The following is a 25,561-nucleotide window of genomic DNA, read 5'->3' as shown; positions in this document are numbered from 1 at the left end:
AACCTATAGATATCACATGTTCTCGCCTCTACAAAGCCAGTACATAATATGCATAACCATCCTAGCGAAAGCCTGTCCTCATTCAGTCCGAAACAGCACATTTCTATTTGGCTTTCTGGTCGTTTCATCTCGCGCTGGTGGGAGCGTGTGTGAATATTCGATCGTGCTGCATGGCATAGTGCTATCGCTAGCAAAGAGAGGACCAGTCTTCAGAGTTTCAGTGCTCTGTGGTGTGTCAAGTCTCTAGATCATCTTAGAAAATTAAGTATACAACAACAACAACAACAAAGACGGCGACTTGCAGAGCAGGCTGATGATGAACACGAGAGCTGGCACTGCGTGGGTGATTCTCGCTCTGGTCTATACACTTGCACTCGCTGTTCGCCTTGGCACATGCAGTCAGCCCTGGATTGTCCTGTTCGTTGAGTCATGGCCACAGAGACCTGGAGCGGGCTGGGCCAGTCCAAGCTTGCCGGTAGATTGGACAAGAGACCATCCGACCATCGGTTCCACTTCCAATCGAATAGACTCGATGACCGCCCAATCTGACGGTTCCACTTCCAATCGAATAGACTCGATGACCGCCCAGTCAGACCCCAGTAGGCAGCCTACGCCGCCAACACAAGACCAAGGTCAGCCATCACACAATACCACCGACCCACATCAAGGACAATCGCAGCCAGCACCACTATCCTCGCCTCTGGAGAACAGGACGAGATACGATAGCTTGGAGTCGGCACTACTAGCTGTTGAGGACTCGCATGTACTATTCCGACGTAGAGGGTCTCGACATCCCGACGTGGTGGTCAAGCTGCTTGCGTCTCCTGCATCCGGCTGCGCCATACTGCTCTACGATGGCAATTGTGATGCGCCCGACCGGGGTCGGAATCCGCGGGGCGGCATACTGTTTCCATCCTTGAATCCAGGACGGAGCACGTCGCAGGGTCGGATCACTGTAGAAATGGACCATACTAGCAGCTGTTCTCACGCTATCTTGCGCCACAAACCATGTCTCGCCCCTTTTGACCGGCCACATCCACAATCGTCTAACAGTCAGAGCACAGCGCAACCTAATCGGTATGTGGGCGGTAGCGATGCCCTCATCAAATTCGTCAATTCATCCCAAGTAACTTTCCGCGGGGTTGAATTTGACCTAGCCCATTTCAAACACCTCCGTGGCCTATTGTCTGTGGAACGTTCCTCAATGCTGATGTTTGAACAGTGCAGCTTTCGTATTTCAGACAGCATCAACACACCGAATTCTAAGAACGAGACATATTACGGGGTCAAAGTGCAAGACAGCTTCAGTGTGCTTTTCGTCCTGTGTACTTTTGAGGGCACGGCCAACGCAAGCAGGGCGCGAGTGTTGCCTTTGCGAAGACCGTATCAGGACATTGCCCACTCGATTGACCTTCGCTCGGCGCTAGAAATCTTTACAACTCCGCCATCACCGTCATCGCCTTGTCCCTCTCCTGCTGAAGCAAGACGACATTGGAAGAAGGCCATATGCTGGTTAGAGAAACAGTACGGTTCGTACGCGCACCGAATTTCTTTCTTCCAGTACAAGGAGGAGCCCCACCTTATCGGAACATTCATCGAGCGCTGTAAGTTCTCTGGTATTGGACAGCCGGCCGAATATCGATGCGAGGACCAGCGGATACATCGCATCGACAGGACCCTCGGTTACGCTTTGGACGTGAAGTTGCGCTCTCCTTGCCAGAATCGGGTAGTGGTCACGGATTCGTTGTTCGCCTCTAATCACGCCAACTACGGAACGGTTGTGAAGGTCACAATTGCCCTAAAAGCCCATGATGATGATCCCGGTGCGGGTCAGGCGGAAGTGAGCGTTCCAGCTGCATCAGCGATCCAGACGGTATCATTTTCGAACACAGTGTTCCACGACAACCATGCTCTCGTTGGAGGTGGGCTGTCCATTGTTTACAGCAGCAGCAGCAGCAGCGAAAGTAGTAACAAGACTGAGCAGTGCGGTGAAGGAACCACTCAAGCCCTCCATGTCTACGGTGTGGAGCTCCACAATTGCACGTTTGAGAAGAACGAAGCTGGGCACCAGGGCGGCGCAGTCTACTTGCACATTCGCGGTCCGAAAGCAGCACTCCGTCAAGCAAAGACGCTCTTCAACAATACAAAGTTCGTAGCGAATACTGTTCCGAGAACTGGACCCTACGTTGGGGCGGCTATTTTCAGCAGGAACCTGGAACAGCCATGCTCAGTGTACACCTGGATGAAGTCGCTTCCCGACCAGCCAACTATCACATTCAGCAACTGCACGTTCACTGGGAATGAGGGAGAAGATGGCGTCGTCTACGTCTGGCTCACCAATCTTCTGTTCCATAATGTGTGAGTCGTAACAGATTGACTGCTATTGCCTGAGTTACTGTATGGATTCAGGGGAGTGGTGCTAGGCTTGGTGCTCCCGTATTGCCATGCATGCAGGCAAGTACTACGGTTGGTCAGGCCCTGGCCAGGCCAGCCTATTGACCACCAACGATTACGTGTGTTCAATGCTGAGTGCTGAGGTCACGTGTAGTCATGTAGATCTACCCTCCATATCATACCAAGAGTACATAACCCCCAAGAGTGTGCAACTCCAACATACCGGTACCCTGCTGTCCCGACAGAATTTCAAGTTGACGTCATTATATATGATGCAATGCTCCTTGCACCAGTGTCTGATTACATCATGTGTACAGGTTTTTACAGCATTCTTCTTGGAACATTTGCCAAAGGATAACTCATGTAGACTCCACCCACTTGGGCCTAAGTTCCACTGACGTTGTATGCCATGTACTCAACTACATGTACAGTGAGTTTAGTTGATGTCACCCTGAACTGGTACAGAGCACATTGTCTCCCCCCCCCCCCCCCCCACCCAACCAATCTAAAAACCGGTACTATGCAGGTGCATGTACATGTGTGCCGGTGTGTACACATAGCACCATGCCCCAGTTTCATTTCAGTGCTATCATCTGTCCTGCACTGTGTGCCTCACAGGAGGTTCGAGGCCAACAAGCACACCGCAGTGGTAGCATGCTGTAGCAATGTGACGTTCACAGGAGAGGCACATTTCATATCCAATAGAGGACGCAACGGAGGTGTGATGAGGACAGTGGGGCAAGCCTTGTTTGATTTAGAGAAGGTAAGCCTGCCAGCACAATTGGTCAGCATGTTAATTTTAGTGAACAGAATTTGATTCTCTCCGCAAAATTCCTTCCTTTCTTCTTGGTTATGGAAGCTTTTCAGGAGACGTGTATTCAATCTGATGATTGGTTACTAGCAATAGCAGACTTCGTGAAGAATCTTGAATGCAGCAAAAGCCATCAACAAGCCAAGGACAGTGACTACAAGAACAGATGATAATTGCATCTGTGTACAATGCAGCATGAGTTGACAGTAGCCAACGTCATGAGTAATGGGAGGTGTGCAAACCAAAACAAACTGATCCGAGCCCCATTTCATTCCTACTCAAGTGTATGTTTAGTTCCCTAACACGGTCTCAAGCTTGTCTTTCCAGAGTACAGTCTACTTCATGAATATCAAGTCTTGACGGCCTTGGGTATAACAACTCAAGAATAACGACACGATCTTCAGACATAGTATCTATTTGATTGCATACTTTCAACCTCACAAACGACAACACGTAAATATTATGTACAATCCTTTCCCATGCGCGATCGAGGGACGATATTCGCAACGTTGGCGGTGTTCAAAATGCACTACCGCTAAATGAGTACCTGTTATACAATCAGTAACGGAAGACATGACTCATCACGCCCTGCTTCTCTTTGACTCACAGGTGCATCTGATGAATGCGCACGGCAATGTGGCTGAGAACCAGGGCAGCATCTACTATGGCGGGCATGAATCCTCTGCCGTATGGCTGTTTGAAACGAGAAACTACAACGAGCATGGGAAGTCGTTTGATAAACCAAAGTGTCCACTGCAGTTCCCGAAGAGCCAGCGAAAGAATGCGCTCGATTTGTTCGTAAGCAGTGTGTGTTTACAATACATGTACTAAGTGTGGCACCATACATGTATACTAGTACAAGTCTTACAAATTGTATAGTGATGTCCATGAGATATCTAGCAGATGCATTATTATCGGCCCTATCACTCTAATTTGCTGAATCTACGTGCTATCAGCTTTCATGTTTTTTCGTTGCTGTCGAGTATCCCTAAGTTAGTCTCTTAGGCCGTGAACTATCCGAACAATCAAATATCCGAAATACCGGTTTGCATTGAAATGAAGGGACAAAAATGAGTTTTTACTGATTTTCCCCGCCCGAAGTACCATTCAGGTGGTACAAACGATGCATTGCAACATGTTGGAGGCAAAATATATCACCGTAGTGTCATTTCTAGGAGCTCCAGTGTGTATGGTTCCTGTGGTACTGCCAAAGAGAATGAGAAATTATGAAAATGAAGGAATATGCATGTTTTAGATGGATGTCTGACTGTTCCCTTTTCCGAACATTCTCCTCATCCGACCTCTGGAGACAGGCCACACCGAGGGGTGCGGGTAATTGACACTCTGATGTGTGTGTGTGTGCGTGTGTGTGCACGTGCGTGTGTGTGTGTGTTTGTGTGTGTGTGTGTGTGTGTGTGTGTGTGTGTGTGTGTGTGTGTGTGTGCATGCTGCACGGCAAATGCCCTGTTGAAGTTTGAGGAGCTTTTACAGTTCAACATCCAGTTTGAGAGTACCCTAGACGTCTATATGAAACTCCTGTTCATGCCCACGTGCCTGTGGTCTTCAGATGTACTAAAGCCATTCTTGTTGTCTGATGTCGCCTGGTTTGTGCCACTGTCTGGTGTCTAATGGTTTAGAAATGGTCCATCCTTTATGGTCAGTCCATGAACAAGTCCACCTTGGCTGGAGGTGATGAGGTGATAGCAGCATACTTCATGGCTAGCTGGGTATATTGCTACCAGCAATTTGATGTACCAGAATGGCCACTAACCATACTCAAACCTGCGCTTTCGTTGGCAGTTAAAATGGAACTTCAAGCCTTCTGTATGCCGTACGGCCCTTCAGATCGCGCCAATGGTTAGTACTGCTCCCTTCCACGAGGTAATCATTGGATTATTGTGTTGAGAGTATTAGGTGCAGGTGGCCTTGGTCTAGAGTTTGTATGGACGTCATTGGTATGGTGGACAGTGTGGTGTGTGAGTTTGCATACCTGCCAAGTATCCAGATTTTTTCGGGATTATCCCGCAATTTTGGATGAACTCAATTTTGGATGAACTCCCGCGATCCCGAAATTCCTGTCGATTATCCCGAAATTCACTGTACAAGAAACAAGCTTGATATCGTACTTGGAGCACTTCAGATGACTTGTCACAGGTCAGTAGTTGTCCTTATTGATTCCCGACCGCCATAGGCTGCAGTACCAGTGGATCTACTAGTGCTCCTTCCATGAGCAGTCTCTGAAAAACCTCCGTTTTTGAGTCTTGAACATGTGTAAGTATGATCCGATGATCACCATCGATCATCTATTATCGAAGTGTTGGTGCCATCAAAAGTTGAAAAAGGATTTTTTTGGTAAAAATGTGACATATCCCGAAAAACCAAGGCAAATCCCGCGATTTTGCCCTGGCGATCCAGAAAAAGCACTCTCAGTACTTGGCAGGTATGAGTTTGTACTTCAAAAAGTATGGATATCATTGGTATGGTGGACAGTGTGGTGTGTGAGTTTGTATGGACATCATTGGTATGGTGGACAGTGTGGTGTGTGAGTTTGTATGGATATCATTGGTATGGTGGACAGTGTGGTGTGTGAGTTTGTATGGACATCATTGGTATGGTGGACAGTGTGGTGTGTGAGTTTGTATGGATATCATTGGTCTGGTGGACAGTGTGGTGTGTGAGTTTGTATGGATATCATTGGTATGGTGGACAGTGTGGTGTGTGAGTTTGTATGGATATCATTGGTATGGTGGACAGTGTGGTGTGTGAGTTTGTATGGATATCATTGGTATGGTGGACAGTGTGGTGTGTGAGTTTGTATGGATATCATTGGTATGGTGGACAGTGTGGTGTGTGAGTTTGTATGGATATCATTGGTATGGTGGACAGTGTGCTGTGTGAGTTTGTATGGATATCATTGGTATGGTGGACAGTGTGGTGTGTGAGTTTGTATGGATATCATTGGTCTGGTGGACAGTGTGGTGTGTAAGGTTGTATGGATATCATTGGTATGGTGGACAGTGTGCTGTGTGAGTTTGTATGGATATCATTGGTATGGTGGATAGTGTGCTGTTAGATTACTGTAAGAGCTGAGAGTGTGACGAGTCTAAAGTTTAACATTTTTTCTCGTAACGTTAAAAACTCTGTGCCCCGTTAGAGATTCCACTCCTACAGTACATGGTACCTGCATGAGTATTAAAGTGTACTATGTGGCATGCACACCGTGGAGCGCTTGTCCGACTGATTGTGCACGTGCGAGGCATGACGTGTGTCAGCGCATGTGCCGGTAGGGTTGTGTGCTGCAAGTGTGAGCTGCCACCGCCAAGTCCCCGTCGAGTCCCCGGTGCTCTGGGCGTGTTGCTGTTACACCTTGGTTCCCGATCGATGCTGTTCCCTTCATTAGTTTGCTTTTTCCAAGTCTTCCTTCTGTTCTAATATCGGTCGTCGCTTTTCACTTTGTCTCCAGTCGTCTTTGTCCAGCATTCCTGTTAGTACTTGGAAGTACAGTCATGCACTACAAGTACAGCAGTACGAGGTGAATTGCTATTTCTGGACATTTCGAGTAAAATAATTTTTCGTCGCGTGTAGAGTCAAGTCAGTCAGGTTGATGAAGTTTTTTCTTGTTGCAGTTGACAGCTGGGCTGTTGTAGTTTCTCCTCGTGTCGGTGCCTTGTTGATTGTTGTGTCGGACCTCACTAACACACAAACAGTTCATAGAGTAGTGACGGACAAAAAGACCTTGTTGTTATGACGCATGCTCAGTATGATAGAGAAAAGAGGAGTCATCATATTATGAAGTATGACGTATACATAGCAATCCTCCCCCACAAATCGGAGGTATATGGAGCAAAAAAGCAAGCAGAAATATGTACAAAGGCATGCAATCAATATTTGCTGACACTGGGACAGTGCTCATAACATAATGCATTATAGAAAATAAATTATGCGGACAAACATGCACATGTGCCCAGAGCACTGTCTAGATTAATGTAATTGTCATGCACAGCGAATAGACTATGCAGAGACCGGTACAAGGAAATACATGCACATGCGAATAGAATGATCTCAAAAGTCCAGAATCAGTATTCACAAACCAGGCCATAATCCACATTACAAAAGATGAAGGATTAGGCCATACAATAGATACAAAAAGATATGAAAAATGTAAAACACACAGCCAGTGGGCCTCTATTTTATTTTCATGTCCAGAAATTGCTATTCACCTCGTACTGATAGCCTTCATCCTCGTTTAGTCTCACAATATGATGCCCATGCCCTGCCACGAAAAAGAGTACCGTAGAATCCCGCGGATAAGCCTACCCGCGTATAAGCCCATGCCCGTGCATAAGCCCAGGGAAAGTTCGAACATCACAAGGCTTCGTCGTACAAGCCCATGGGTCTTGAGTCGCACCAAGAGTCCATAAATTATGGACTCTTGGTCGTACCATGTACACGTATGATGTACGTAGTACATGTTGGGTTGGTTTTTGTTGTTTTTGTACATTTCAACACAATCATCGGTTGTTTTTGTTTGCAGAGTGGCTTTTAGCAATGTACTTCTCACTTCCTTGGTACTTTTCAATAGCACAATTTTGGTGTCAGAGTATAAGCCCATGACCGCGTATAAGCCCATGACCGCGTATAAGCCCATGTTCTTGTATAAGCCCATGTTCTTGTATAAGCCCATGTTCTTGTATAAGCCCATGTTCTTGTATAAGCCCACCGAAATGTCCTTGTGAAACAGATAAGCCCATGGGCTTATCCGCGGGATTCTATGGTATGGGCTTTACTTTTGCTCATGTGTAGGCCACCATGCAGGACGATGCAACCATGGTCGGGTTTTTGTTTTTAACTCTTCGGGTCTTGGGATTCTATGATACACATGCTATGTGCAGATGGTGTCGATCTTAGACAAATGAAGAGTTGCGGTCTGAAACCATGTAACACTAAAGTCATACTACTTCAAAAAGTAGGGACCAGCAAGGTCTTGTTTGTGTTTTTTGCTTTCTTCTTCTTGTTCATGCAGTGTCCGTTGCGTTGCTCAGTCCCTGCCGTGCAAGCGACTCGCATATGCCCGACAAGCTACAATTATATGGAACAAACAAGTCTTGCCGAGAAGACTGCATGAGCAGGGACGATAGTTCACACTTGTCACCTTTCGGCATCACCATACCGAGAGAAACGTCAACGTGTAACTTGAAAAATGCATACCTAAGCCAGCCATTTCGGTGCGGTAGTGTAGCCCAGTGTCTTCTGGCATGGGTGCCTCAAACAAGGAATCCGGTTTCCTTGTTGGGCTCAGCGCCAGCCTGGCTCTTCTTCAAGTATGCAACAACCACATGTTTCAAGACCATCGGCACGCAGCGCATACTGTATTTCAAGGACGTTTGCAACAGATCCGAAATCGTGTGGCAACTGCAGCACAGGTACTTGGACCTAAACTTACACACACACACACACACACACACACACACACACACACACACACACACACACACACACACACACACACACACACACACACACACACACACACACACACACACACACACACACTGAAGTTACCAAAAATATGCATGGGTCATTTTAACCTACCAAAGCAAGAAGAACCAGATGCTCAAAGTGCTTCTCGAACGGGAGTTTTATAGACTAAGCAAAGCCCTGTGTGTAAAAGTTGCTGGTTGGGGGCAGCATAGGTAAAGTACGAGTATGTCTGACAAGAAACCCAGGACTGCGCATCACCATTACCATAAGTAACTGCAGATTTGCAAATGATAGAATGTTCGAAAGCGGCAAACTGTTTGCCTGAAGAAAATCTCACTCACAGACCAGTCCATATGCTTACAGAAAATAACTTCCTTGTCAAATTTGATTCTAGAAACTCACCAGTGCTGTAATAGAAGGAAGCTTTAATGTGAGTGCTGATTGCGGGTGACTTTTCCCAGGACTACGTATGATCCACTGGAAACAGACTGTGGACTGCTAAGCCTGGCGAGAGAGCGGCACATCTACCGCGATTCCATGCTGCCCTTTGTGCCTGGCTATCCACTGGTTCTAACGCCCTGGTCAAGTCATGTCCGCGACTGGTCGGCCCCAATGCTCATCAACACAACACATCCAGAGTACTGCATCGGAGATACGGCCAGGCGGTTCCCCAATGCCACGCGTAGCATTTCCAAAATCACCCTGAACCCAGCACCCGGCGAAGTGTTCTCCATCAACGTTCAGCCGGCTGACGAGTGGATGAACTGGCGGCACACCTGGATGGAACTGACAGTGAGTTATAGTATGTATATTCCAGCCAGGACATGGGCCTTGAAACTTCCCTGCGTGCATAGTGCATCGCAAGCAAACCGTTTTCTTTCTCCTCCAGAACGAAAACTATTCAGGCACTCATATGCTGTATTGCTGACCTCTGCCGTGGTGCTGCGGTAAGAGTAGTAAGAGGTCCTTGTGAACACCGGAGATCATTCTATTTGAAAGTCACCTTTGCTTGTGCCATGCATATGATCGGTTCAGTAGCTGGCACTGCTGGTCAGCGAAATCCCACCTCATGAATAAAAGTAGCACCGCTCTCATGTGTGCAGAGCGGTGTGTGCAGAGTGGTGTGTGTGGTGCTAGGGCTGTGTGTGCAGAGTGGTGTGTGTGGTGCTAGGGCTGTGTAGCCCTTGGCGCTACTATACTCATGAGGTTGGATTTCTCTGAGCAGGGCTGTACAGGCCCGCCGGAACCGGCCCGGTTGGTCAGGTTATCGCCGGTCTAACCAGTTTTCGGCCACCAACACGTGTTCTTTCCTACTGTGGAGGGCATGTGTACCCGCCATATATCATACACAACGTGTGAAAGGCTATGCTACTGCCGGACCAATCAACAACTGTGTCCGCCGGTTCTGCTGTACCTTTGCTTGTGCCCGCGTGTCTGTTAGATTCAGTCGGACGATGCACTACTGGGCACAGGTACTGATCTAGCCCCGGTCCTCCGCAAGACCTTTCACTCAGATCGAGGTATCCAGTCAATGCGCTTGCTTGGCGTACCAGGATCATCAGGCAACCTCCTGTTCACCGTAAAGGGTAAGAGCACTGAGTGAGATATATATTTTTAGGGCTTTGTTATGTCATCGTATGTATTTGTGCAGGCGTTGTGGCCGGATTCCTGAAAAAAAAGAAGAAGAAAAAAAGAGCACTGAGTACGAGCTCCCGTAGAAATGAACACCAGCAAACTGTCCATTACCTTTACCCGTGGCTTTATGTGATAAGCATGACTATTACCTTTACCCGTTGCTATGTGATAACGGCATGCCTTTTGGCAGCATTGCTTTACTCCAGACACGGCTTCGTGTGGCAGTAGTCACACGGCTAGTGTGCCCCGAGGATACGGACAGGTTAATAATATTACAGGATATTCATGCATTCACTATGTACTGTAGTGCCGGTGTATCAAGAACATAAGCAAGCATGAACCTCCAGTGTTCAAAGAGTGGTTCATGTTCCGAAGCAGAGCTGCGAAGTTATATTAAAGGGGAAGTTAAGGCTAAAATCAAAATTTCACCAGTTGTAGTCTTCGGGGTGCTGAGTCGAATGGTCTCGGTCCGAGGAAGCTGAGACACTCCCTTCCTACTTTAATCTCAATCGAACTCGCGCACTTCCACCGAAACTGGGTGACTGCGCCCTACTAGATGGGAATTTGTATGCAAAATGTCACTAAAAGCGCCATTTCGTCCTTATAAAAGCACGGATGACCGCGATTGGCCCATATGTTGTAGTCTTTTGGACGCTGAGTCGACTGGTTTTGGTCCGAGAAAGCTGCGATGCAGCGTTCTTCCTTTATTCCCAATCGAACCTGGTTGAACAAGCGGTCACGTGCCCCTGCGTGCACAAGTCACCTGGTCACAGCGCCAGCAGGCGACAACTTTCACATCAAGGTTCATCTCGAGTTCAACTCGAGTGACAGGACTGCACCCAAAAAAGGTCAAGACAGGCTGTAAGTATTAGTTGTACCCTGCAGGCACGGTGACCAGGTGACTGGTGTGCGCAGGAGCATGTGACCGCTTGTTCAAGCATGTTCGATTGGGAATAAGGACCGAACGCTGCATTGCAGCCTTTTCGGACCAAAACCAGTCGACTCGGCGTCCAAAAGACTACAACATATGGGCCAATCGCGGTCATCCGTGCTTTTATAAGAACGAAATGGCGCTTTTAGTGAAATTTTGCATACAAATCCCCATCTAGTAGGGCGCAGTCACCCAGTTTCGGTGGAAGTGCGCGAGTTCGATTGGGATTAAAGTAGGAAGGGAGCGTCTCAGCTTCCTCGGACCGAGACCATTCGACTCAGCACCCCGAAGACTACAACTGGTGAAATTTGGATTTTAGCCTTAACTTCCCCTTTAAGAGCTCCATTCCCTGAACACGCACATGTAGTGCTATCTTCAGATCATGCTCTCTTCGATGCAACAACACTGCTGAGTAGTGCTGTACAGCCATATGAACAGTATAACACCCCTCCCCCACACACACACTAACAACAACTACATGTACATGCACATACATACATACATACATACATACATACATACATACATACATACATACATACATACATACATACATACATACATACATACATGCATACATCTTGATCTTGATCTTGATCCTGCTGCCAAGTCTGGCTACGCAGTCCCCGAAGGGACAGGTCAAATGGTACTAGTCACCCTGCTGCATCGGTGGCGTGTCCGGCCGCTAGTCGAGCGGAAGGTCCGGTGACAGGCGGAGCACTCCAGGGGTGGTACCGCTGTAGTTTGGATCTCAGTCAGTTTGCACTTGTGTTGAGTCCTTCCACTGATGGACGTGAAGGTTCGCTGGCATACAAGGCACGTCAAACCTGGCCCGTCTCGAACTGCTGGCGGTTTCCGTTGTTGTTGCTGCCGTCGAGGCTGGCTGAGGGAATGAGCTGGATCATTGCCACACCGATGGATCGCCAAGCCCCCATGAGAAAGGAGCCAGCGGCCGCACGCATTACATTCAACAGACCCAGACTTCTCTCTCACCGGCTTTGCTCGCTCCACTGTGCACTTGTGACGCGCCATGTAGCGGGGCTGAGAGAAACTCCGGCCGCAGGTGTCACACAGGACCGGCTTGATCTTGTGCTCAGTCCTGGTGCGGTGCGCGCAAGCAACAGCTTCACGGCATGCTGACCTCCAGGTACTCCGGCAGTTGGTTGCATCACACAAGTCTCTCACCTTGACATTAGCCATCTTGAGGTCAACACGGATTGCATCTTTTCACACATACATACATACATACATACATACATACATACATACATACACACACACACACACACACACACACACACACACACACACACACACACACACACACATACACACACACACACACACACATACACACACTCACACACACACACACACATACATACATACATACATACACACACACACACACACACATACACACATACATACATACACACATACATACATACACACACACACACATACATACATACATACATATACATACATACAGTGAAACCTGGTTAGGAAGAACACTGATAAGACAAATGTTTGCCTAAGAAGAACTAATATTCGTAACTGCATTGGATTAAACCCTGTGTATTCACTGGGTAAAACATATGGATAAGAAGAACTCCCGTTATTACGAACAAATATCATCGGTCCCTTGATGTTCGTCCTAAAGAGGTTTGACTGTACATAAATTATCCATATAAAAATCGCTCTGTGAGCGGTTCTGAAAAACCTTTACTGGTACTGCCCCGTCGTAAAAGTAAGAAATTAGAACTGGCCCATTGTCCCCCCAAATGCGAACTGATCCACCTAAATCGCGAATGACGGGACCCGAACGCACCAGTAGCACGAGGTCGGGAGGGCACAGGATCACGGCAATTATCATAGGGTAACACCAGTAGTAGCAGTAGAATTTATTATTTTGATAGGGAAGCCTTCCGCTAGTACAGTACATGGCCTATGGTCCGGACCAACGTCCCCATCTGCATCCACAGGTAGGAACCTCGTGCTACTGGTGCGTTCGGGTCCCGTCATTCGCGATTTAGGTGGATCAGTTCGCATTTGGGGGGACAATGGGCCAGTTCTAATTTCTTACTTTTACGACGGGGCAGTACCAGTAAAGGTTTTTCAGAACCGCTCACAGAGCGATTTTTATATGGATAATTTCAGCTCTTTTTCCGTTCCCTCCCCACCCCAACTACACAAACATGTGTATGCACACGGCACACACACGTGGCCACGCACACATACGCACATGCACACGACACAAACAGGAAATTCTTCATGTATAATGCCATGCAAAGCAGTGGCCACCGTACTTGAGGAAGTCAGTTGTGAAACAAAAATAATTCAACTACAGCGTGTAGACAAGCTGACGGCCAAAGCACAACATAGCAAACATGACATTTGCCCAAGGATTGTAGTTTGCAGACCATGCCATGGAAGCAGCGAATACAGAATGTAATATCATACAAAGTGACAAGCAAGGACGTGGCCATCATACACCAGAAACTTGCAGAAAGTCACATATCCAACAGATAGAGAAGTGAACAGCAATCTGATACAGCCCACACAGGACAAAGCGGACCTGATACTCGTCCCAGGATCGCAAGTGGCAAACCCTTTTCAATGCATAACATGCAGGTGTACGTTAGACGCATGAACATCTGACCGTGTCGCCAGCATACAATGTCATCACATGTTTACCCCACAAGTTACACACATGCACAGTAGAAGCACAATGAAAGCAATGGAAAAGTACGATGTGGTTGCTGAAGCATCTTCACACTTCAAATTCAGACTTCAATGTGGTCGTCACGGGATGATATACCTGCAAGATACAAGTGATGAAGAAAGAAAGCAGAAGGTCTTGAGGTAGGCTATGAGACACCACAAACGGTTCACCTACATGTCTGTTCAGGGCTAGTGCACTCACACGCAGAATTGTCATAATCGAGCATTTCCCAAACTGAGAAGTGCAATGAAATCCACTTGCATGCACAGGAGCAATTTTGCAATATTATGATACGCAATTCGACACGATCTGCGATGCTGCGTGCGATGTGCCCTGCTGTCATGATAGTGACAGTCACCGCCGTATGTTTTGTCAACGTCGCCCGTGCACTCTTCTGTCAAGTCCAAAGTGCTCACATACTTGGCAATGTTTTTGCAGTGATTAACTTTTATCCTAGTTATGTCACGGGTAACTTTAATGAAGTACCCGCAGGCCGTGTCGATCTGCACATCGTCCACTCTCTCATGTACTTGGCCTGCTTTGTCTGTGTATCCATTTTATGTGCGATCCACAAAATCGACTAGACAGTGGGTGCAATACGCTCTCTACCTGAAGACGTTCTTCTGGCGACATCTCGCCATGTACTTGGCCTGGCTTTGTCTGTGTATCCATTTCATGTTCGATCAACAAAATCTCAATGCACTACAGAGACTAGACGGTGCAATACGCTCTCTATCTGAAGACGTGAACCATTAAATTTTTTGGAAAAGTTATACGTACACCTGAAACGTAATGAAGTACAGGAATAGAGAGAGTGACTACAATACGCTCTCGACCTGATATAGTGATAACGTGAGTACAAGACACTCTCCACCTGATAACGTGTTAGAAGGTAACATGTCTACATCTCGCCATGTACTTGGCCTGGCTTTGTCTGTGTATCCATTTCATGTTCGATCAACAAAATCTCAATGCACTACAGAGACTAGACGGTGCAATACGCTCTCTATCTGAAGACGTGAACCATTAATTTTTTTGGAAAAGTTATACGTACACCTGAAACGTAAAGAAGTACAGAAATAGAGAGAGTGACTACAATACGCTCTCGACCTGATATAGTGATAACGTGAGTACAAGACACTCTCCACCTGATAACGTGTTAGAAGGTAACATGTCTACAGTCCCACCGTACCCTTCCGACACGACTGTAGACCATTAAATTTTTTTGAGAAGTTATACGTACACCTTAAACGTAATGAAGTACAGGAATAGAGAGAGTGACTACAAGACACTCTCCACCTGATAACGTGTTAGTAGAAGGTAACGTAATACAGGTCTACAGTCCCACCGTACCCTTCATCATTCCCCATTCACCATCGCGCGATACCCTGGCACACACTGGCAACATATCAATGGGGTGCCTTACCGTCGTCTAGAGGAGACGTCTTCGCAGCAATATTTTCCCTCCTGCGCATTCAGTCGCCGACGCGACTGTTGTGGTCCCGTTGTTGTACCCGATCCGTTCCGGGATCGGTTACCCATATGCATTCCCGTACTGTGTACATATATGGATCCTGGTTGTGCATCTTTATCTTTCGTTGTTCTATGTAAATAAACTTTAGTTGTTGTCTGGGACTTGTGGAGTGAAGTTGATCTATGGAGTGCGGGAACTAACTTGATTGTTGTGTATCGTGTCGGAGAAAGGTCTTCTGGGGTGTCGTCGAGATCTCGTTGCGACCGTGACTCCTGCTTGTCTCCCTGGCTAGGTGCTGCTTGCTTTGCTTTTTTGCGTAGTGTTTTTGATTATTGTTTACTATTGCGTATTGTTAGTGTTCGTTGTGATTTGGTACAGTACTTGTTACGAGATACGACACATTGTGTAGTGTGTGTTTGCAGCACGAAGAAGACTGCTCACCAGAACGGTTAGCTCAGGAGCTTGGGCTTACCTTGTGCAATCACAGTTCATCAGCTTGGACATTGCGCTTGGTCCCATGCGAATAACCGACTAGAATAGTAATTATTTCTTCGTTGCATTTTTGAATTGTGTTCGTGCTAGCTCGTTGATTTATTTAGTTGATGTGTTGATTTGTGTTTGATTACTTATTTATTTGATGCGCGATTTATGTGCGCTGATTGCGTGATGGCATGCAATTATGATCATGCTTGCGCCAGCTAGCTAGATGCCTGCGCCGCGCACTGATGTTGAATGAGTTAGTATGCGCCCCGCGCTGTTCATGCATATATGGTACATGGTGTGTAATGTTTGCCGCACACGCGTATACGTGCCTCGCCTCGTACTGCTTATGTGCCGCGCGCCGTACTATTGCTGTCGCTTTGCCGCCAAATTTAGCTTCCGCTTTCCGAGCGCTGTACGCTCTTCTGTACGCTCATGCCAAAGTTGGACACACGTTGTGGCTGGCCAGCGCTTTACCCCTCATGCGTTGTTCTTTTCCTTGATGCTGTGGTTTGTTTTTCTTTAGTGTTCTAGAGTTCTCTTTCCGATGTAGTTCGTATTTTTCCAGTCTCTTCTTCTCAATGTATTCTACTGTTCATTCATTATAGTCCGTAAAGAATTACGTGACCTTTTGTCTTGTGGCGTCTGTGCGATCCTGAAACTTTTGAGGTGTTAGTAGTGAACACAACATTTTGGCGACCACGCCAGGATCGAGACGCGTGAACATGGATGAGGTAGAAGCGAAGCTGATCGCAAATGGTCAAGCTTATGGCTACACTGGAGAGGCATTGCGTACTTACGTAGAGGAGCGTATCGAGAAGCACGAGGAGAAAGTGCGTGCAGACAGAGAGCGCGAAGAACGAGCAGGAAGTAGATTGGAAAGGAAAGATGACGAGCAGCTGCTTGCGAGGATTGCAGATTTGGAGTTGCAAGTCCAGCACACACGAGAGACTCAGAGTGATGAGAGCACTTTGTTGAATACGACGAATGGCAGTTTAGCGAGCAAGAGGGCTGCCATCAAGATGCCGAAGTTCGACGGTAAGCAGACTGTTGAGACCTATCTCGAACTGTTCGAGGATGTGGCAAAGCAAAATGAGTTCAGCGACGACGAGTACCTGATCCGCTTGCGCGTGGCTGTTGCTGGCAGCAAGTTGGAAGGTGCATGCTATGGCTGCAACACCTTTGCCGAAGCGAAGCGCGAGCTGCTGATGGCGCATGGGAAGACCGCCGACAAAGCGCGGCAAGCCCTGATGGCCATACAGCAGAAAAGTGATGAGAGTTTCTACCAGTTTGTGGTACGAGTGACGCGCGAGACGGAGAAGTGGGCAAAACTCGCCAGGCCTAGCCGTACCTCTAGCCGCGGACAAATCGGTGAGCTGGACGACACTGAATTGTTCGGATGTGTCGTACGTCAAGTCCTGCTAGAAGCTGTGTCGGCAGAAACTAAGGCCTTCTTGATCGAGAAGAGATGTTACACGAAGGACTTGAAGGCGTTTGCGGAGGATGGTATGGCTTACCAAACAGCCCACGGACGTAGCAAGCTGAAGCCTGCCAAGTCTAGCACCAGCGACAAACGTATACCGTTTGCGTCGGCAGAGTGTTTGACGGTCAGCGTTGATGAGGCTAACAAGAAATTGTCAGCTATGGCGTCTGAGCACCGAAACGCGTACGTCAAGGCAGAGGGACTGTGTTTCAACTGCCTGAGACCAGGACATCGAGTGATGAATTGTCAGAACAAGGGTCGTTGCAAGCACTGCAACAAGCGACACCACAGTCTACTGCACAGAGAGGACAAACAGGTAACATCCGAACCGATAGCCGAATCGAAAGTCGGTACGTATGAATGTAGTGCAAACAGCGTGCACTTGATGACCGGCGTGGCTGAGGTACAAGGACCTAGCCGAAAGGCCAGTGTACGCATATTCATCGACCCAGGTGCGCAGGCATCGTTCATCACCGCGCCACTGGTGAACTCGCTGCAACCGGCACACCTTGGATCGCAAACTGTCAGGCTGAAGGCGTTTGACGTGGAGCCGAAGTTTGAAAAGATGGACAGGTACCGTGTCACCATCAAGGGTGCAACGAAGTCCATTTCCGTCAATGCCTGGCAAAAGAAGTCGCTAGGTCTCCGATTCGATCCGCTAGCAGACAGCACAATTGCACGTTGGCAGTCACAGGGATTGCAGCTGTCTGATGACTCGACAAAGGCCGGATCAAGCGAAGTGCACATGCTGATTGGAGCTGACTACTGCAATGAGTTCCTTCTCCGCAAGGAGCAAATCAATGGAGAGACGGCCTGGCACACTGAAATAGGCTGGGTGCTGTCAGGACCGGCTAATAGTGAAACCAAGTCAGCGACCGTCAGTGTGAGTTGTATTGAACTTGACCGACTGTGGAAGATGGAAGAGGTGCCGGAAATAGCTGAGACGTTACCGGACTTCCCGATAGAGCGGCAAGGCCCTCATTACCAAGTGGGATTGCTATGGCGATCTGAGAAGCGTCCGCCAGCCAACCTCAACCAGGCGATGGCAGCGGCACAATCACTGCTGAAGCAGCTACAGAGACGAGGTCAACGTCCAGCGTATGATGACGTCCTCATCACTGAGTACTTGAAGCTGGATGCCATTGAAAAGGAACCGCATCCGGAGGAAGCCGGCTATTACATGCCGCATCATGCCGTATTCCGTAGCGACGCCTCAACGACGAAGACACGGGTCGTCTTCAATGCATCCGCCGCCTGCACCGGAGCACCATCCCTAAACGACATGGTCGATCCCGGGCCATCACTCCTACCGGATCTCACTGGTATCCTCCTCAGGTTCCGTGAGTATGAATGTGCTGTACAAGCCGATATTCGCAAGGCTTTTTTTATGATCGGAATGCGTGAAGAAGATAGGCCATATCTGCGTTTTGTTTGGCCTGAGATAGGTAGCGAAGAAATGTGTATCTGGCGTTTAAAGAAGCTGCCTTTTGGAGTGAATTGTTCTCCTTTCATACTTAGTGCTGTGCTGCGCTTTCATCTCGATAGTGCATTCGAGTCTGCTTCTGCTGCTGAGCGTGATATCATAGAGCTGCTGCTGCGTAGTTTTTATGTTGATGATTGCGTTTCTAGCTTGCCATGCTGTGCGGATGCTGAAAAGCTGCAGGAGTATAGCGTTAATGTTTTGCAGGGAGCAGGCATGGAGTTGCGGAAGTGGCGAGGGAACACGATGACCTCAGACCCCGAGGCTGGTTCCAAGGCACTGGGTATTGTGTGGAACACCGAGTCAGATTGTATTTCGGTGGCTGCGCTCGGTGATGTTGAGTGTCCCAAGGAAGTGTCTGGTTGGTCGCGTCGTGCGTTGTTGCGTTGTGTTGCCGCTGTGTTCGATCCGCTAGGTTGGGCGTCACCCGCAGTTGTGCCAGGCAAGATGATGTTGCAAGAGAGTTGGAAGCTCGGCGGTGGTTGGGATGACCCATTCCCTATTGATTTGGCTGTCCGATGTGCTTCATGGTGGGGAGAGCTCGCAGCGCTTTCTTCCGTTAAAATCCCCAGATGGATCGGGTGTACTCCATATGCTCCAGTCACGTTGCATGTATTCTCAGATGCATCCGAGAAGGGCTATGGCTGTTGTTTCTATGTTGTGTCCGGTTTGACGTCTTCTTTGTTGTGTGCGAAGGCGAAGGTTGCACCTGTTGTACGTCCCACTCTTGCGCGTCTGGAATTGTCGGCTGTGTGTCTTGGCGTGAAGATGTTGTCCTTTGTCGTCAATGAATTGAGAGTGCCAATTGAAAGGATTGTGGGGTGGACAGACAGCCTAACCACATGGCACTGGATCTCAAAGCCGTCGTATCACTGGAAGACGTATGTAGCTAATCGAGTTGCTGCAGTGCAAGAAGTTTCGCAGAAGCTGCAAGTAGAATGGCGTCACTGTCCAGGAGTTAGCAACCCTGCAGATCTTGTCTCGCGTGGTGTCCCAGTGTGTGACTTGCAGAAGGAGATGTGGCTGCATGGTCCGTCATGGTTGAGCGATGAGTCTCAGTGGCCACCAGTCATCTCGTTTCAGAGCACCAATGAGTCCGTCACCGAAGCACGCGTGTCGGCTGTGGAGGTTGACACTCCAGTTGTTTGGCCGTGGGAGAAGTTCTCCAAGTGGCAACGAGCTCGCGGTTTGGTCGCAAGTATGCTGTCATGGCGACACAAGGGTGTTTCGCGTGCAGAATTGATTCCATCTGCTGAGTCTGTGATGTTTCGCGCCATCCAAGAGCAATGCTTCCCCAAGGAGTTGTCCCAGTTGCGGAGCAAGGAGCCACTGAAGAAGGGTTCGAAGCTGTTCAAGTTGTCTCCGTTTCTGGATGAAGCTGGTTTGCTCAGAGTTCGTGGTCGTCTGCAGGAGAGCGATCTGTCCTACGAGGTTCAGCATCCGATCATCCTGGGCAGATGTCATCTAAGTGAGTTGTTTCTGCGTGATGCTCACCTTCAGCGAATGCACCAGGGTGTAGAGAGCGTGCTTGCGTTTCTACAACAGCAGTTCTGGATTCTCGGAGCTCGTCGGTTTCTTCGTAGCGTGTCGGAGAAGTGCATTGTTTGCCGCAGATTTCGCGCACAGACTGCTGCTGAGGAGATGCCGCCGTTGCCCTCAGACAGGGTGAAGCACCACCAGCCATTCGGTCTCACAGGTATTGATTATGCAGGTCCGTTGTACGTGCGCAGTTCATCAAATGTTCAGAAAGTGTGGGTCGCACTCTTCGTGTGCGGTACTACTCGCGCAGTGCACCTAGAGCTCGTGGATAGCCTGTCGACAGAGGTGTTCCTGCTAGCATTGCGTCGTTTCATCGCCCGTCGTGGGAAGCCGCTGCGTATACGTTCAGATAATGCTACGACGTTCAAGTCCGCCGCAGACAAGGTGGCAATCCCGTGGTTCTTCAATCCGCCATCTGCCCCGTGGCATGGAGGGTTCTATGAGCGTCTGGTGGCATGTGTGAAAGCTCCCTTGAAGAAGGTTCTCGGTCAAGCGTCATTGAGTCGAGACGAGCTGTTCACTGTCTTGACGGAGATCGAGAGAGTCGTCAACTCTCGACCCCTCACTCCGGTTTCTACGGATGTAGCTGACGAGTCGCCGCTGACTCCAGCCATGATGTTGGGAGACATCTTTGCAACCGGTATTGCCTCGTCTGACAGACCACTCGATCCACGGCAGTTGTCCGCTCGAGTCAAGTATGTCCACACCGTCTACGAGCACCTCAACCAGCGTTGGTCGTCTGAGTATCTCATTCGTCTCAGTGAGTATCATCGGTCGAAGTCAACTCCGATTGTCGTGAACGACGTTGTGTTTATTGCCGACGACAACCGGAAGCGGCAATCATGGCGCTTGGGTAGGGTCGCAGAGCTGTATCCTGGAAGAGATGGCAAGTGCAGGGTGGCCAAAGTCCAAGTTGGCCAATCGTCCATGCTACGGCCCATTCAACGCTTGGTTCCGTTGGAAGTAGCGAAGGAGCATGTTGAGCCGCCTGCTGTGGACGCTGAGCCGCAGCCGCAGACACCCGCGAGCGCTGATCCAGTCAACGTCGTCGATGATGTTGAAATACCTTCGACGACCGTTGAACCGCAAGTTACGCGTCGATCTCGTCGTACCGTTCGACCACCACCTCGTCTTGATTTGTGATCAGTGTGGTTGAAGCCCTTTGGTGGGGAGAATGTTGTGTATCGTGTCGGAGAAAGGTCTTCTGGGGTGTCGTCGAGATCTCGTTGCGACCGTGACTCCTGCTTGTCTCCCTGGCTAGGTGCTGCTTGCTTTGCTTTTTTGCGTAGTGTTTTTGATTATTGTTTACTATTGCGTATTGTTAGTGTTCGTTGTGATTTGGTACAGTACTTGTTACGAGATACGACACATTGTGTAGTGTGTGTTTGCAGCACGAAGAAGACTGCTCACCAGAACGGTTAGCTCAGGAGCTTGGGCTTACCTTGTGCAATCACAGTTCATCAGCTTGGACATTGCGCTTGGTCCCATGCGAATAACCGACTAGAATAGTAATTATTTCTTCGTTGCATTTTTGAATTGTGTTCGTGCTAGCTCGTTGATTTATTTAGTTGATGTGTTGATTTGTGTTTGATTACTTATTTATTTGATGCGCGATTTATGTGCGCTGATTGCGTGATGGCATGCAATTATGATCATGCTTGCGCCAGCTAGCTAGATGCCTGCGCCGCGCACTGATGTTGAATGAGTTAGTATGCGCCCCGCGCTGTTCATGCATATATGGTACATGGTGTGTAATGTTTGCCGCACACGCGTATACGTGCCTCGCCTCGTACTGCTTATGTGCCGCGCGCCGTACTATTGCTGTCGCTTTGCCGCCAAATTTAGCTTCCGCTTTCCGAGCGCTGTACGCTCTTCTGTACGCTCATGCCAAAGTTGGACACACGTTGTGGCTGGCCAGCGCTTTACCCCTCATGCGTTGTTCTTTTCCTTGATGCTGTGGTTTGTTTTTCTTTAGTGTTCTAGAGTTCTCTTTCCGATGTAGTTCGTATTTTTCCAGTCTCTTCTTCTCAATGTATTCTACTGTTCATTCATTATAGTCCGTAAAGAATTACGTGACCTTTTGTCTTGTGGCGTCTGTGCGATCCTGAAACTTTTGAGGTGTTAGTAGTGAACACAACATTGATGTTCACTCAGGAACATTACATGGTGTCAGAAGTAGCAGTTAGTCATGTCGTCTGCCAAATTTCCTGTACCTGCCCCGTTCGATTTCTCCACCCCAGAAGCATGGCCACTCTGGAAGACCCGTTTTGAACGCTTTAGTTCTTTGTCCAAATTGGACGAGGCGGACGGGCAACGCCAAGTAGACACTTTAGTTTACTCCATGGGAGCCGAAGCCGATCCTATCTTTGAGTCTCTATCTCTGTCCGCGGATGATAAGAAGAAACTCGACAAGGTACTGGAGGCCTTTGACAAGTATTTTCGCCCGGGTGTAAACGTAATCCACCAACGGACATTGTTTGAAAGGTGTGTCCAGAACCCAGGTGAATCCGTGGAAGAGTATGTGCGTCGTCTCCGTGCCGCAGCCAAATATTGCGCGTTTGACAAGTCAGATGAACGTATCCGCGACAGGTTGGTGGCCCATATGACGAACCGAGAAGTTTCGAAGAAGCTACAGCTCGAGGATCACGCTCAGCTGACACTCGAGACTGCCGTGAGCTTGGCACGCAAAACGGAGTCCGTAAACGCCGAGGTCGCCCAGCAAACGCCCCGGGTGAGCCAAGCTGCTGCAGCTACCTCACCGCAACGGAAACACGGCAAGTCCCCTGCTTACGCAAGTTACGGATCGACGGGAAAGCGACCACAGGTCAAGTCCCAACGAGACTCGAGCAACAGTAAGAAGTGCTCGTGGTGTGGCTCCTCCAAAGACCACAAATCGAACCGTGACGAATGCCCTGCCAAGGACAAGTCTTGTAACAAGTGTCGTAAGTCTGGACACTTCGCCAGCGTCTGCCGGTCTGCCTCCGCCAGTGCAGCACACAACGATTATGTGCATGTAGCTGAGTTTGACTTGCAGTCGGACCCCGTCGGCGAAAATTTCCTTGGAGCTGCTTCTACCCACACCGCTGACGAGCCGTGGATAGTACGACTGGATCTGTGCGGCTCACACCTCGATTTCAAAATCGACACTGGAGCTGATCTCAACATTATGACGCAGGCCAGCTACAACGGTTTATCTGCACCGCCAGTACTCAGTCCGTGCCAGACACGTATGATTGGGCCTGATGGGAACCAGCTCACGATACAGGGTGAGTTCCACACTTGTGCTGTGTTCCGTGATGTACAGTACCCACTCACTATCCTGGTCATTGCCACCGGTGGTGTCAACTTGTTGAGCAGGCAGACATCTGAACAGATGGGCCTAGTACAACGTCTTCATGTTGGCTCTTCAGATGCCCAGCCGAACATCGGATGCATGCTAGGCAAGCCAGTCGAGATTGAGTTGAAGCCAGACTGCAAACCATACAACTGTGTAAATGCTCGACGCATTCCAATACACATTCGCCTCAAGGTTCGCACCGAGCTGGAGCGTATGGAAAAAGCAGGTGTCATCACAAAAGTCGAGCAGCCGACTGACTGGTGTTCACCCCTCGTGTCGGTCCTCAAGCCGAACGGCAACGTGCGTGTATGCGTAGACCTCAAGCGCCTGAATGCCAGCGTCAAGAGAGAGCACTACCCGTTACCGACCGTGGACGACACGCTCGCACAACTCAACGGTTCTACCATATTCTCTACGCTGGACACCACGTCTGGCTTCTGGCAGATCCCACTCTCCGAGGAAGCGTCGTTGCTGACGACGTTTATCACTCCCTATGGCCGCTTCAAGTTCGAGCGCCTTCCCTTCGGCATAACGAGCGCGCCTGAGATATTCCAGCGCCGGCTACAAGGTCTACTCAGCGATATTCCCAACGTAGCAGTGTTCATAGACGACATCATCGTCTATGCTTCATCGATGGCTGAGCATGATGCTGCTCTGCTCGCCGTCGAGAACCGACTCCGCGATGCCGGTCTGACACTGAATCCGAACAAGTCTAAGTTCAGATGCACGTCCCTAAAGTACCTGGGCCATCGGATCAGCGACAAGGGTGTCCACCCTGACCCAGCTAAGCTGGATGCCATTGAGCGCCTCGCAGCACCAGCTGATGTGGAAGAGCTCCGTCGTGCACTCGGACTCTTCACGTACCTCTCCAAGTTTCTGCCGTCATTGTCGACCGTAGCCGCCCCACTGCGCGAGCTACTCCGGTGCGACGCGACGTGGCAATGGACCAAAGCACATGAGCTAGCTTTCACAGAGCTCAAATGCCTAGCTGCCTCAGCCCCGTGTCTCGCGTACTATGACCCGTCTGCACCGACCATCGTCACGGCTGATGCGAGCAGCTATGGATTGGGTGCTGCACTGCTACAGTTCCACGACAATGAGTGGAAGCCGGTCGCGTACGCCTCACGCACCATGACAGCAGCAGAGAAACGGTATGCCCAGATCGAGAAAGAGCTCCTCGCCTCGGTCTGGGGATGTGAACACTTCCATCAATACCTCTACGGAGCGCCCCGATTTACCATTCAGACGGACCACAAGCCGCTGGTCCCACTAATGAACACGCGTGACCTCGACCGAGTACCTCTACGCTGCCAACGTCTACTGATCAGACTCATGCGCTACGATGTACAGGCGGAGTACGTGCCTGGCAAGAACATGGTTCTCGCCGACACGCTGTCCAGAGCTCCTCTTCCTGACACGCCAGCAACCGAATCCGACCTACACAGTGACTCGGAAGCCACCATCGCCGCTGTCCTGTCGTCTCTATGCAGTCCTACCAAGCAGCACGCTCTCGTTACAGCCACTGCTGACGATCCAGTCCTGCAACAAGTAATCCAGCATACCCTCCATGGCTGGCCGACCAAGGTCAACGCAGACCTGGAAGCCTACCGCAACGAACGTGGCTCGCTCTCAGTTCACGACGGTCTGCTGTACCACGGATTTCGGATCGTAGTCCCGGCATCCGAGCGCAAAGCTACACTTGCCACTTTGCATGACGGCCACCAAGGCATAACCAAGTGCCTGGCCCGTGCGAAATCCTCCGTCTGGTGGCCAGGTATCACACGTGCC

General features: G+C 49.2%; 1 protein-coding gene across 2 annotated transcripts in view; it reads left to right on the top strand.

Annotated features, from left to right (window-relative positions):
- Window positions 1–90: 90 nt before the first annotated feature.
- Window positions 91–25,561, top strand: part of LOC135814204 (uncharacterized) — a 38,379-nt gene continuing 12,908 nt past the window's right edge. For both annotated transcript variants that reach the window (XM_065327293.1, XM_065327292.1), the window contains exons 1-7: window positions 91–2,358; window positions 3,013–3,157; window positions 3,815–4,003; window positions 4,843–5,062; window positions 8,229–8,628; window positions 9,148–9,478; window positions 10,128–10,272. In XM_065327293.1, coding sequence (XP_065183365.1) covers window positions 314–2,358; window positions 3,013–3,157; window positions 3,815–4,003; window positions 4,843–5,062; window positions 8,229–8,628; window positions 9,148–9,478; window positions 10,128–10,272 — 3,475 coding nt within the window. In that variant the 5' untranslated portion in view covers window positions 91–313. The remainder of the gene's footprint in view (window positions 2,359–3,012; window positions 3,158–3,814; window positions 4,004–4,842; window positions 5,063–8,228; window positions 8,629–9,147; window positions 9,479–10,127; window positions 10,273–25,561) is intronic.

This window comes from Sycon ciliatum, chromosome 4 (genome assembly GCF_964019385.1).
Source record: "Sycon ciliatum chromosome 4, ocSycCili1.1, whole genome shotgun sequence".
NCBI classification, from domain to species: domain Eukaryota; kingdom Metazoa; phylum Porifera; class Calcarea; order Leucosolenida; family Sycettidae; genus Sycon; species Sycon ciliatum.
This window is presented reverse-complemented; position numbering and strand designations above follow the sequence as displayed.